Source organism: Lacerta agilis, chromosome 6 (assembly GCF_009819535.1).
Source record: "Lacerta agilis isolate rLacAgi1 chromosome 6, rLacAgi1.pri, whole genome shotgun sequence".
NCBI lineage: Eukaryota > Metazoa > Chordata > Lepidosauria > Squamata > Lacertidae > Lacerta > Lacerta agilis.
The window spans coordinates 6110428-6125319 of NC_046317.1; the positions used below are offsets into that span (position 1 = coordinate 6110428).

Genomic DNA, 14892 nt, shown 5'->3' on the forward strand with positions numbered 1-14892 from the left:
GAGTCTGCTCTGAAATCCTTGGCAAGCTTGGCCTTGTGCAGAATGGTTGCTAAAGCTAGCTTGCTGATTGTAACTAAGAGCTCTTCAGCAGACTACTTTGGGAAAGGAAAGCACACTGCCTATTTGAAGGATGGGAGAGAGAGAATGTGTGTGTGTGTGTGGTGTGTGTGTGTGTATGAAATGTGCTTAATTTCTCAAATATTAACTTACGAAAAGTACATCTGACTGTGCTTCTTTATTCAGATGACAGAGCTTGCAAGAGTCCAGATCTCTGATGCCATTGGTGCTCCTGCAACCCCGATTACCACACTGTTTGACCAAGAGCGGAAGCAGCATTCAGCATTCATAAAGAAGCTAAAATCTCACAATACAAGCAGGTATTTTAGATGACATTTTAGTTCTTAAAATAGATTAAGAGCGGTGTTTCACCAGAGGCATGAAGGCAGACTCCATAAAACACCCACCACCACTGATATGTGTAGGTGAGGGAGGGGAATATGATGTCTTTACTTTCTTTTCCCTGTCTCATCAATAAAGAGCCGTTCCCCCCTTCCTTTCAGCCCTTGTGACCTTTTATTGTTTGATTTTCTACACTAGCAGCCAATACTGTAGCAAGGCAGGTCATTTGGCTCCGGCATTAGAGTGCAGAAGGGAATCCTTAAGGAAAGGGAATACAGTCAAACCTTGGTTCTTGGATGGCTTAGTTGTCAAATGTTTCGACTCCCTAACGTCGAAAACCCAGAAGCGAGTCTTCCAGCTTTCCAACGATTTTCGGCGGTCGAATGTCCGTCACAGCAGACAAGCGGTTTCCAACCGGCTCTTCCAATTGCAAGAGCCAATCAGAAGCGGCACCTTGGAAGTCGAACGTTTTGGAAGTCGGACATCCTTCCGGAACGGATTACGTTCGACTTCCGAGGTTTGACTGTATGTGCGTTTGTACTTGTTGGGTTTACTTGATAGTCCCTTGATTGACTTATTGTAGGCATCAGGGAAGACTTTGTGCATAGGGCTGTAACACCAGTTTGCACATCCTGTCCATTTCTTCCCTTTGGGGAATGGAAGAATGGTACGTTCCTGCCTTCCATATTGAAATCCATGATCAGAGCCTCTGATGTTGGCTGCTCCACACTCCCCCCAAAACTCCTGGAGTTAGAAGACTGAGACTTCTACTTTCTGCCTGCCAAATCAGAGGCCTATTTCACATGCCACTTGGCAGGAGATGCTTCCTTCCCTGTCAAGTGACTCATCCTGAGCGGGAAGAAGTCCATGCCAACTTATATTGGGTGCTCTAGAGTGACAAGTGTCAGGAAGCGTCGCCTGCTCTCCATTTGTTCTGCACACAAGAGAAACTAGGCCTAGTTTGGAAACACACAAAGCTCTTTTTATGCAGAACTAAATACATTTTCTGTCTCATTTGTCATTTCAGATACTTAATTGGATGTTTCTCATTCATTTATTTCACTATAATCATTTTGTCTTGTAAGGCTTTTCCCCAGCTACTTATGACAATCAGCTTGAACTTCCTTTTTTATTTTCAGGACAACTCAAACTTGCTTATTTTCTTTAATAGGAAAGCAGAATCTGCACCTTCACAAAGTAAAGAGGAGCAAGATGACTCGAAACTTATTTCTTCCTCATTTGAAAGTTATTCAGAATCGTCAAGATCAAAGGCACATGATCAGAGGTAAGAAGCAGAACTTATACAGTTACTGTCAATTATAAAGGTAGCAGAGGAAGACTTTGAGCTGTACTTGACGTCTAGTGTTTCTTCTTCTAGTCCAGACCTGCACATCTTTTCAGCCTGTAAACTCACGTGGGTTCAGTAACATAGGGTAGAGCATAGTATGTAGCTAACTGTTGGATCACAAGTCATGCAGGCCTATCCAAGGACCATTGCATTAGCTGAGTTGCTATATTTTGGAGTGGCGTTTAATGCTGATCTGATACCCCATGACATGAATATGAACTGAATTCTTCATGGTTTCTGTGGTTTTTGCACTTATGCAGAGCCTCGTTCAGAAACGATCTAAAACTAAACTAGAGTTGTTGTTTTTTTATTCTGCAGCGGCACACTGTTGGTATTATTATGATGCATTTATTTATTCTGAGGCCTGTTATACAACCCTAATTCAAGATTCACTTCTGTGCTTTTATTATACCTTTTTTTATAAAACAGTAGCAGCAGCAGTTTCCAGGGAAGTCCATCTGTTTCATCCTCCAAGGGGACCAAGAAAATTTCCCGCCGTGAAAAGTCAGGCAGCTCCATTGAAGAGCAGGTTCCTACGGCTGTGAATGATTCTTTAATGAATAATAGTGTTCCATCCATTGCAGATGAGAGAGGTTGGTCCTTGGATGAGTACTTAAACCACTTCAGTTTTTACTCCTAGTTCTATTCCAATCTATTTGCTGCTTGTGTTATTTCCCTTGCTCTGTTGATTGTTCTGCTGGTGGAGTCACATAGAAGAAATATAAAATGGTGAAAATATTTACCAGGCTGTTGCATGCAGCACTCTTTCCCCCATCACAGGCAATCCACAATTACTTTTATGTGTCATTTTCTGGTTAGCCAGCCCCTTGAGCTGCTGGGGAATCTGCAGTCTGATAATGACACCATGATAGCCACATTGAATCCTGGCTAGCTGTTGCTTCCAGCCTCCATTGTTCTGGGAGCCAATGACTGAGTGTTCCTCCTTCCTTTGTTCTGGGAATCACTGAGGTTGGTTTTTTTTTTTTTAAGTCACGAGTCTTTACATCAGTGTGTGTACTTGTTTACAAGTGAGTGTTATGCAAGAAGCAATTTCCTGAGCTTGATTTCTATTACACAAATATATTTAAGTAATGGAACGTCAGATGGGGCTTGGCTGACAGCATGTGTTATGGAGCAAAAAATCTGTTGCAATTTGAAGTTCTTTTGTGGGAGGATAAAGCCAGCTTCCTAGTTCCAAGAAACATGGGCCTCCAGGAAGCATATTTAGCTCCCAGGCTGACATTGCTACTTATTGATATCCTTTTAGTCTTTGACCCCATACTTTTTGACAATTGTAAGCAGGGAAAGTGCTGCAGGTTGGAGATAATATCTGCTCCATCATCACAACCCTGGGTGTCCTGAATACCATTGAAAGGGCATGTGCAAATATATTTATTTATGTGCAATATATGGACCCTTTCCGTCATATGGACAGGTGTTTTGTTAGTTTATTTATACATACATACATATATACCCCACCCATCTGACGGGATATAATTCAGTATAATTTGCAGTCATCTATGATACTGATTATTCAGTCAGTATTCATTTACTTGTATTGCTCACTTCGTTAAGCCATACGTTCCACCTACTACCTGAAATTACTTCATACATTACTCGTTCTGTAATGCAAACTCCCTGAACTAATTTTTTTGTGTGTGTGTGTGTGTTTTCTTCAGACTCAGCCTCTGTAGCAACAGAATATTCTCTTAAATTTGATGAGTCTATGACGGAGGATGAGATTGAAGAAAAGTCATTCCGGTCCTTGCTACCTTCTGAAAGCCACCGCCGGATCAATTTGAAGAAACGAGTTCACCAGGATTATTCTGATGAGGAGGCTTTCCCTGGAAAGACTACCATGTCACCTGTTAAAGTAAGTTTTCAATACTCTGCAGCAGCGTGTTTGTTGAGGCTCCTCTAGTTGCTTTCAGAACCATTCAGTAAATTTTAGCAGGGATGTCCTGTACATAAATGAGCACCATAATTGTATAGTATCTGCAGACTTGAAAAAACTGTGGGCATGGTATATAATGTGTGAAATTCTGCAGGGTACAGGAACCTCCTTTTGTGGGCAAAAAGGGTCCAGGAAAACAAACTGCACAATACAGTGCATGTGCATTTTCAAAGCACTTGCATGCTTATTCATGGCCTGAACTTAGTTTTTTAAACCAGCTATTCATTCCATACTTGTTTGGAAGGATGCTTGATCACAGAGGTAGCATCCTCTCTAGTAATGCTTTGTTGGGGTTTTTGTTTTAACTGGAAAAACCTCAAAACCAGTTTAGCACTTGGAGTGGTGTCCAGCAACACTTCTGCTGCGTTTTCCTGCTTCTCCAGTGCTTTTGCAGAGTTGTTCAAACTTCAAACTTCTTCTTGCCAGTGTAGTGTAGTGGTTAAGAGCGGTAGACTCGTAATCTGGGGAACTGGGTTCGCGTCTCCGCTCCTCCACATGCAGCTGCTGGGTGACCTTGGGCTAGTCACACTTCTCTAAAGTCTCTCAGCCCCACTCACCTCACAGAGTGTTTGTTGTGGGGGAGGAAGGGAAAGGAGAATGTTAGCCGCTTTGAGACTCCTTCGGATAGTGAAAAGCGGGATATCAAATCCAAACACTTCTCTTCTTCTTCTTGCGCAACGGTATGTGTGCTCCATACCTCACATGCTTCTTATTTTAGCAAGAGTACTTATCCTGTTATACAAACATTTACATTTGGCAAATGTATGTTTTAAATTTGTTTTCTTGTAATTAGGAGCTAAGCCTGCCATTCTCAGGAGGGCAAGATAGCTTTTCTAAATTTACCATGGAAATGGTGCGGCAGTACATGAAGGAGGAAGAAATGCGGTCAGCTCACCAGTCATCACTGCTTAGGCTACGTGAAAAAGCACTGAAAGAGAAGGCAAGGGCTGAGCTAGCCTGGCTGGAACACCAGAAAAAGTAAGAGTGTTCAGGAAACATAATGACCCCAAATTTAGTATTTTGTGCTCCATCCTAGGACTTCCAGTGTGGTGTAGTGGTTATGAGCGGTAGACTCGTAATCTGGTGAACCAGGTTCGCGTCTCCACTCCTCCACATGCAGCTGCTGGGTGACCTTGGGCTAGTCACACTTATTTGAAGTCTCTCAGCCCCACTCACTTCACAGAGTGTTTGTTGTGGGAGAGGAAGGGAAAGGAGAATGTTAGCCGCTTTGAGACTCCTTCGGGTAGTGAAAAGTGGGATATCAAATCCAAACTCCTCCTCCTCCTCCTCCTCCTCCTCCTCCTTCTTCTTCTTCTTCTTTGGTTTTCTGTCAGTTTTGTCAAAACTCTGCTTCCAAACCCCTTTTGCAAATGTTCTGAATGCCATGAAATGATTAAACAAAGAAGGGTGTTTGTAGTTACACAAATAGAAGCCCTGGGGGCAAGGTTGGTGCACAGTTGTGCTGCAGAAGCCAGATGGAGTTTAAATGAAGTGTGATTTTTTTTTAAGCATAGCTCTGCTTCACTTGTAAGGAAACAGTGAGTCTTTCTGTATATTTCATATTAACTTTAATATATTCTATCATGTTGATTCTTGAAAAGCAAAGAATTACTGTCCATCTTTCTTTTGAGGGAGATCTTCCAGACAGTGCAATCCATTCTTCAGCTGATCACCCTACTCTTTTTCACACATGTGCTCCATAACTGTAATATTAGAACCGTAAAGCACTTATTGCTTGCTGGTTCTAATATTACAGAACCTGATCATCTGTGATGGGATTGGATAGTTCCATTTCTTGGCCCTAGCATCTGGAGATTAGAATTGCCTCCAAAATACAGTTTAGCTATTTCTGCCCCAGAAAGGCCCAGGTTCTTTATCCCATAGGCCCTATGTTTTGGGGTATATGGTCCTACTTGAAGTAATGAGCTAGTACTAAAATTTGAGTGCTGCTGCTGTCTCTTCAAGAACAACCACAATGGCCAAATATGAGATACCAGCATTACATAGGGTTATTGCCCACCTAGTAAGTGAGAGTGTGAGTGCCTTGGTTGCTCTTTGTTCCACCCTTTCAGGTGTTGGCTAGTCTAGGCACAGGAGGAACATGTCTGTATAGTACCCTAAAGCCATCCGACATGATGTAGAAGCATCTAAATTACTTCAACACATTAACTAGATTTGAATTAGTCTATTAGAACAAGATTATATTGGATATGGGGCTGCGATGTTTTGTGCTCCAGTTCCCATCACCCCCAGCCAGCATGCTCAGGAACAATGAGTGTTGTAATCCAAAACATTTGGGGTGAAGCTGTCCAAAGTCTAGCAGATTTGGGGGAGGTGTGTAGTTGAAAAATTCCCCAGTGGGCAGTGAGATCCTTGTGGGGTGGTATCGTTGTGGGGTGAAAGATTCTTTGTGCATCCCATAGTCCCCTTTGACTGGACTTGACCGTCCAGGTGTCTCTTACCTTTACCTGTGCATTTGCTATCCAAAATAAAATTGTATTACCAATATTTAAATGAAAATGAAAATCCATAGCTACCAAAACAGAATTGCAGTGCAGAAGTGAGAGAAACTTTCCTTGCCTTGATTTTCACAGACGTTTACGAGACAAAGGAGAGGATGACAAAATGCCACCTATCCGAAAGAAACAGCGTGGTCTACTTCTGAAGTTGCAGCAGGAAAAGGTAAAAATTAATTTTAAATCCGCCTGTGCGGAGTTTCTCCTTAATCACTGAATTTTGATCTGGTGTATAGCAGAAAAGTTGAGAGAGCTAATTATTAGAATAAAAAGCTTGTAATGAAAGCAAGAAGTATTGTAATACTTGTAATGAAAGCAAGAAGAAAGCAAGAAGTAGTGATAGGGATGGGAGAAGGGGAGAGAGATGTGGCCCAAGCTGCAGGTGAATAAAGCCACTTCTGCCCATGAGCAGGAGGTGGCGTTGTTGGCGCCATGACCTGAACACGCGCGCAGGGGCTGAGACACAATTGGCCGGATTCCCGATGTCCCCCCCGAAGGCCGACCAATCCGGTCAGCTGAGGGGCGTGGCCGGGCATCCCTTTAACTAGGATGCGGCGGAAATCCTTCCCCCTCTCCTTCTCTGCCCCCCAGCCTCATCGGTTCTCCCGCCCACCCACCATTTAGGTTAGCTCTTGACCTTGCTATGGACTTCGGTTGGTCGCCCCAGTTGGCTGGGGGTCTGGTAGGACTTTTTCCCATTTGGGCTAGCCAAATCGGGTTTTTTCGCCTACCTCGTAGCAACTCGTCACAACTTTTGGTTTGGCAGTTAGGCATTGGATAACATCAATAAAGGATAAAAGGGGAGGTAGCACCATCACCTGCCCCTCATTGGAAGGGTATTCCATTAAAGGTTTCCGGGGGCGTGGCCCTGTCCGAAGCCTAAGGAGGTTAGGGCCTAAGGCATGCCCCAACGGTGATCACAGGGGCAGTTCCACTTGATAAGCATTAGTGGGGCTACCCTTGGTGGTTAACCCTTCACGGACCTCCAACACCCGGGTTGGGGTCAGATATAGTGGATAGGGTCCAATGCCTAAGCCAATACCGCTCAACATCCGTAACCAATAAAGTTGTGGCCTTTACGCCCATTAAAATCTATACAATGTCTCATGTGTCATTCATTCGGGAGGGAGGGACATTGCCACGCAAAAACATACCAAGCAGCATAATGCAGAGCAGAAGTGAAAGGCTGAAGATAAGTAAGAGAGAAGCCTGCAAAAACATTACTACTCTTTTTTTGTTTTGCTTTATTTTTTAATGTCTTTTTTATTAAAGTTTGTTTTGCTTTATTGTTCTTACTCGTAAAGGCAGAAATCAAGCGTCTTAAGGAAGCCAATAAGGCAGCCAGAAAGGAGAGGCAACTAATCCTTAAGCAGCAGGAAGAGATAGAGCGAATACGGCAAACCACTATGAAACTGCAGGAAAAACTGAAGTCCGCAGGGGAAAATAAACAGGTAAGCTTCCCTGCAAGAGCTGGAAACGTGCACCTGAGAGTTAGCCTGTTACTTTTATTTGTAGCACTGCAGTTCTCAAATTGAATGAAAAATAACTGAGACCAAAAAGAGGGGTATAAGTTTTTTAAATAAATAAGCTGATCCTGAAAACTTTATTGCTAACATTTATGCTTGAAAAAGACCAACCACACAACAGGGACTTCTAAAATAAAAAGAACTGTTTTTGTTGCTGGAACTGCAGATTGTGCTCATAAGTCCAGAGCAGGGGTCAGCAAACTTTTTCAGCAGGGGGCCGGTCCACTGTCCCTCAGACCTTGGGGGGCAGGGGCCGGACTATATTTTGAAAAAAAAATATATGAACGAATTCCTATGCCCCACAAATAACCCAGAGATGCATTTTCAATAAAAGCACACTTTCTACTCATGTAAAAACACGCTGATTCCCGGACCGTCCGCGGGCCGAATGTAGAAGGCAATTGGGCCACATCTGGCCCCTGGGCCTTAGTTTGGGGACCCCTGGTCTAGAGTTTGTCTGTATTATTTGTGTCCCACCCTTCCTCCCTAAGGAGCTCGGGGTGGCAAATGCTGCGGCCGGCCCTGAAAGGAGAGGAAGTACACCTTTGGCCCTCCAGGTGGTGCTAGACTACAACTCCCATGATCTTCAACCCTTGACCAAGTTTAACTGGCGCTGATGGGACCTGGAGTCCTGCAGTGTCTGGCTGGGGGCACCAAATTGAGGAAGGACGCTGTTTTCTAGCACCAACATCTGGAAGAGGTAAATATGCCAGAAGGATGATAGTAGTTTAAAAATAGTAGTTTAAAAATAGTAGTTTAAAAATTTAAAAATGAAAAAGGCAAAAACATACTGAAGCAGTTAAAACGTTCTAAAAACAATTGCATCTAAAAGCATTTACAGTTAAAAATATTTGCATCCAGTGATATTGGAGTTATATTAAGATGCTGATCAAAGCGTATATAAAATTGATATAGGAAAATATTCTGTAAAAAATGCAAGCTACATGGATATAGAAAGAGAGGGATAATAGTTAGAGAAATATGTATAGATAATAGAAAATAGTTTTTTACATGTTGACTATCTGTTTGGGTTTTTTTGTTTTTGGTCATAGGAGCAATGCAGTGAGGATGATGTAAAACAAACACGTTCTTCAACCCCGCTGCCATCAGATGCAGAAGAAACATGGAGCCTATCCTCTGTTTCCGGCTCTGAGACCAGTAGCATTATGCAGAAACTAAAGAAAATGCGCAGCCAAATGGATGAAAAGTAACTATTGGTTGTTTTTTTATTGATGAGATCAGTAACTGGTTATAAGGTTGGCTACTTCTTTGGTGGGGTTTACTTTTGCTTCCTATAGCTGTAGTGTCATTTCAGTTTAGCTAGCCTCACTGGTGGCTTGGCATTGTGCATTGACCATATGAATGAACGTGAATATACAAAGTTGCCTTGCCATCTCGTCAAGTATCGCCTATTGCAGGGGTGGCCAACATGGTGCTCTACTGACGTTGCTGAACTCCAGCTCCCATAATCCTTTACTATTGGCAGTGCTGGGGCAGATGGGAGTTGTTGTTACTTTGTTTGTTCAATTTATATCCTGCCCTTCTTCCCGCAGGAACCTGGGGTGGCAGACACAGCATTAATATGACACTAAAAAACACACAAAAAACCTACAAACAGTTTTAAAACATTCTAAAAAAAAAAAACAGTTTAAAACATTCTCAATGAGTGATCTCAGGGTTTCCAGGAATTAAATGCCTGGGTAAACACAAATATTTTTACATTTCCCCTGAAAGTCAGTAATGAGAGAGACAGACCTACCTGTCACAGAAGAAGGCCTGTCATGGGTCACCACCAGCTGAGCATTCCCCAGTCTCAGCACAACCAACAGGTCCTCACCTGACAATTGTAGGATCTGAGATGGTTGATACTGAGGAAGGGGCTCTTTTGGATACTTGGTCCCCAAGCTATTTATGGCTTTGTAGACTAGTACTGACACCATGAATTTGAGCTGGTTAGCTCGCTGGCAGCCTGGTGACACATTGTTCCATTGGGTTGCCCCACTTAACTAGCCTGGCTGCTAGATTCATCACTAGCTGCAGCCTCTAGACCATCTTCAGGGGCATCCCCACATTACAGTTGCCCAGACAGCAGTTTGCCAGAGCGTGGACAACTGAGTCCTAGGCACTCCTAGCCACTTGAGATTCCAGTGACAAGATGGGAATCCAGGAGTACTCCCAGTCTATGAGCCTGTTCCTTCATGGGGAGTGCAACCCATTCCAGGACAGTTTAGACACCTAATCCCCAAACAAAAGTGCCCACAGCACTTCAATCTTGTTATCAGGATTCAGCACCAGTTTACTAGCCTGCATCCAGCCCCTTCACTGCTTCCCACACACCTGTCCAACCAACACCTTCACAGTCTCTCCTGATTTAGATGGAATGGAGAGAGAGAGAAAAAAATGTGTGTTATCAGTGTACTGATGGCACCATGCTCCATTTCCTTGGATGGCAGCTCTCAGCAACTTGATGTGATGTTCAATAGCAAAAGAGACAAAATGGAGCCTTGTGGGACCCCATAGTCCAAAAGCCATGGAGCTAAGCAACATTCTCCTGGTACTACTATCTGATCATCCTGCTGCACGTGGGAGCAGAACCACCATAACTGTTTTTCCACCTCCCTGAGTTGCTGCAGAAGTACACATGGTGTCACCAGCCACTGAGAGGCTAAGGTTGCATTCCCCCTGTCTCTCTCAGTCTGGGTGACTTAAGGCTGTTTTGGTGCCGGCCTGAAACCAGACTGGAATGGATCTAGATAATCTGCTTCCTCTGACAACATCTGGAGTCCAACAACGTCTGCAGGGCACCACGTTCGCAATTGCTGGTCTATTCTGACAGGTAACAAGAGACTGTCTAAAGTCTTGGGCAGGAAAATCTCTCTGACATCCCTTTTTGACTGGACATGTTGCGCATTGAACTTGGGACGTCTTGCATGCAAAGGTGCATGCTCTCCCACTGAGTTATACAAAGCATCCTCTATTGTTGAGCGTACACATCATCTGCAGGGCTGCAGCTGTATAGATACATTACTTTAATGCGTAATGCTTGCTGTATAATGCGATACCTGTCTCAACGCAGCTTGTAAAGAGGTGGCCTTTCTCTTCAGCTTTTGCTACCTCCAAACCAAATGTGATCTTTGAACCTCAAAGGCTCAAATTCATCAGAAGAACGATTCATAACATAAGTTGGTGCAGTTTAAGGTTGTGTGTTGGGTTGAGTACTTGCATTTTTTTAAAAAAAAAGAGGATTATTTTATTTCTGTCATATGTAGTATTAGGCATCTTCCCACTGGTGAGGACTTTAAACTGAAATACTGCCTTCGCAGCAATTTCAGTCACAGTAAAATTGGTTTTTATTCTGTGCAGGATTTAAATTCCCATGCGGGGCTTTGGGTGGGTGGGGCCGGGAGACACAGGTGCCAGGGTTTCCATAAATGCACCAGGGTTTGCCCCCATTGCTGCCCTTCAAAAAGATGCCCCTGAATGTCAGAATGTTGCCTGGCACCAAAGCCTGCAATAAGAAGTGGCAGTTTGGAACTCTGCCTAAGACACACACTCTTGACAGCCTTTTGGACCCGCCTCCCTTTATTAGGGTCTGCTGTCCATGAAAAAAAGATGCTGGATTCCATGATGATGGAGACACAGCGTGTTTCTTTTTATGTTTAAAAGAAACATATATCTGGCATATTTCAAACTATTGCATTTTTTACATGTGCTCAATGTGAGAGTTCTTTAATAAATTATTCTGCTAAATTACATGGAAGCTTAGAGCTTATTTACAACAACAGGCAGCTTAGCCTCCTGCTTCATGTCTGGAATTGCCAAAGATGCCGGCAAATCAGAGAGTGGTGCTCTTGGGCTTTCCGCAAAACTAGGTTTTATCCGACAGTTTGTAGGATTCCTCCTCTAAGGAACTATCAGGATCAATTACAGGTGGGCAGCCGTGTTGGTCTGCCATAGTCGAAACAAAATAGAAAATTCTTTCCAGTAACACCTTAGAGACCAACTGAGTTTGTTCTTGGTATGAGCTTTCGTGTGCATGCACACTTCTTCAGATACCATCTGAAGAAGTGTGCATGCACACGAAAGCTCATACCAAGAACAAACTCAGTTGGTCTCTAAGGTGCTACTGGAAAGTATTTTCTATTTTATCAGGATCAATGTTTGGTTCCAGGAGAAATAAAAGGCTTTGTCTGTGGTTTGCATGTGAACAGGAGCATGCTCTGTCAAAGAATTAACCCCTGGTGACCCTGGCATATTCAGCCCCTTAACATGGAGCCGTCCAAACACAAGTGATACTTCATCTTGCTGTACCTTAGTGAGTTCTTACTGTGCATGTATAACTGATTAGTGCCTATGAGTAGCATGACATTTACCATTTACCAACTTTCTCAGCCAGGTGCTCTGTTTGGCGTTAACATTTTTGCCATGTAGACAATTTAGTAGAGATGATGTCCCGTTGCAGAGCCGTATTTGAAAAGGAAAGTGTTTGTGTGAAGTGTGAAATCCCAAGAATAAAACCAACTTCTTGTGAAAAATGGCAGCATACGAACTCTTCAACTGACATTAGTTTTCCACATCATTTTGAAGTTTTGAGCCAGGAGGTTCTGTGCCTTGAAGTTGCAGCTTTTTTTCTTTTTCTTTGGCGTTCATTTGCTTAGCTGAGGGCAGTTAATTGGAGTTCTCATTAGTAGGAATGCGTCTACTAAGAACATGGCTTGAAACCTTTGTTCAAATGATCGGAATAGCAAGCCTTTTAAAATTCAGTACTGAAATGGATAGGTGGAATGCCTTCCTCTTATAAACAATGGGGGGCAGGGCCGGCGCGTCCATTTAGGCGAACAAGGCAGTTGCCTAGGGTGCCAAAATGAAGGGGGCGCTGGCCAGCCTGCCCTCCCCCCGCCGCCGCCCAGTGCCACTCTGCCAGCGGCCGAGTGGCGGGGGAGGGGGGAGCAGCCCGAAATCGGGCTTCTCCGCCCCCTCCGCCAGCGGCAGAGTGGCAGGGAAGGGGGGAGCAGGCCTAAATTGGGCTTCTCCACAGGGCCAGTGCTAGGGATTGGCCGGGGGGGGGGCGCCAGAAGGTGATCTCACCTAGGGCACAAAAAACCCTAGCACCGGCCCTGGGGGGGGGGATCCTCCTAAAATGCAGCAAGGGTAAGATATATTTCGTAGTATAGAAAGTGGCAGGCTTTTGACAGGGAATGAAGGGTTGTAGGTAATGCATGGTGACGTTCTGCTGCCTTTGGAGTCTTCTACTTGTGGAAAGACGATATGTTTGACATTTAAGACCCATTTGTGCAAGATGCTCTCCTGCTCTCATTTTTTCTGTCTGTTTCTTGCTATCTTGGCTTAAAACTCTTCCTCCTTATTTTGTAGACACTGCTCTCCTGTTCACTACTTCTTCTCTGTCTTTACGTCTCACCACTGGGCTTCTCTCAGTGTCTGTTTTCCCAACCTCCACCCCAAATTCCAGCTGTATATCTACAACCAATTGGTCAGGTAACGTTCTACCTTTTTTAGTGGTAGACTCTTTGATCGAGCATGCTCTGTTCAGTTTTACATGACTAGGAGGCTCTTCGTGAATTGGATGGATTTTTCACAGCTCTTACCTGGTAATTCTGTAGATGTGACTGGCAGTCTCCTCCCTCTCTTGGTTACCCAGTGCATAATTTAGTGTTATAGAACACTGGTTTAGGCAGAGATTCTGATATTTAATTTGTCTTTTAGCACCTACCTATCAGCTGAGATCACCAGTTTTGAGATTTTTAACTGTATATAAATAAAATATCTTTCAGTTGCAGAGTGTCAATTATTTGCTTTCATTAAGCTGATTAGACTGATTTGAAAAATAAATAAATTCTGGTGCCTTGTATATGGCCATATTGGTTGAAATTTATCTTGCTCAAACTAAATTGCTTATAAATGAGCCCAAATCATAGTTAGGAATAATGATGCAATCTAACAAAATGTGTTTCTGTTTCCAGTGATTGCATCTTCCTCCAAATAATTTGGGGTATTTTCATGGTGGTCTGATTTTTAAAAGGCATGGATACTAGGATTAGCAGAGGGAGATACAGCAAGCAAAGGTTGTTGAATTGCAAAGGCCATGTGGGAAACAGAGACACAATATAGTTCTGGACTCTATTTACTTGACACATGATGACTGCTTTGCCTAGCTCCTGTTCTTAGAGGGCTTTTAACCTTCACAGGATCCTTGCTGTTTCCAATATTTTCTCTCTAATTATGAGGTTCAGACTTGCTATTTTTTAAAAATTAAAGTAAGGTGTCTTAGGTTTTTACTTAGCACAAGTCTTTAAATTCATTTCTTTCTCGGTTGAAAGACATCAAAACAGAGAAAGGATGCTCCTTGGCACAAGATCCTTCTTGTGCTTCTAACTTGGAGAATAGAGACCAGTGGGATCATGAAATTTTCAGTGTAGCAGAATGGAAAAAAATCAAGTGATCAGAAGCAATCATTACCCCACTGTCTGTTGGGTTCTGACTTACGGACCTAAGCCTTTGGCACGTGGAGCAATAAGCTTCCAATCAAAGCTTTGCCTGAACATCTATATTTTAACCGCAGGAGAACCCAAACCTAGACAACAGCGTAGGGCAATTGTTTAGGTATGCGTTTTTAACTCCCATGGAAAGTGTGACTTCCATAAGCTGGTTACTGGCAATTGAAACTGCTGTGGTTTTAGGTTATCTGACTTCTACCCATAGGAGCCCAATTCCTAGGGGCTGAGGTCCCTTTGCCCCCCTCCCAATGAAATATTTGAGGGGGCTGAGCCCCCCCAAAGTTGATGGGCATTGCCATTCAAATGGTGTGCATGTGACACGTCTTGATTATGCCCCAATATTTTATTCACATTGGCATCCATGCATATACCTGAGCATTTGGTTCTCCTTTGTCAAATTTCCTTATTCTGCTAAGGATAATTATTGAATAGTCTCCTTAGGAGGAGATCCTCCCTTGTCCCAGTCTTCTGCTTCCTTTTGTAGCATATGAAAGTTGGATATTTTGGTTTTGTTGCTTAGAAATTTCAAGAGCTCCTAGGAAAGAAGTTCTGGAAATGTAATTGATACAGCTTTGTGTCAACTAGGTTCATTGGAAAGTCACAGTACTAATTAGCTTTTAAATATCTACTTCTA

General features: G+C 43.3%; 1 protein-coding gene across 1 annotated transcript in view; it reads left to right on the forward strand.

The window, feature by feature from the left end:
- Positions 1 to 14892, forward strand: part of CEP350 (centrosomal protein 350) — a 66531-nt gene that overhangs the window by 32025 nt on the left and 19614 nt on the right. Inside the window, exons 20-28 of the mRNA XM_033151309.1 lie at positions 244 to 377; positions 1571 to 1684; positions 2177 to 2340; positions 3427 to 3620; positions 4495 to 4679; positions 6296 to 6383; positions 7522 to 7668; positions 8796 to 8950; positions 13117 to 13239. Coding sequence (XP_033007200.1) covers positions 244 to 377; positions 1571 to 1684; positions 2177 to 2340; positions 3427 to 3620; positions 4495 to 4679; positions 6296 to 6383; positions 7522 to 7668; positions 8796 to 8950; positions 13117 to 13239 — 1304 coding nt within the window. The remainder of the gene's footprint in view (positions 1 to 243; positions 378 to 1570; positions 1685 to 2176; positions 2341 to 3426; positions 3621 to 4494; positions 4680 to 6295; positions 6384 to 7521; positions 7669 to 8795; positions 8951 to 13116; positions 13240 to 14892) is intronic.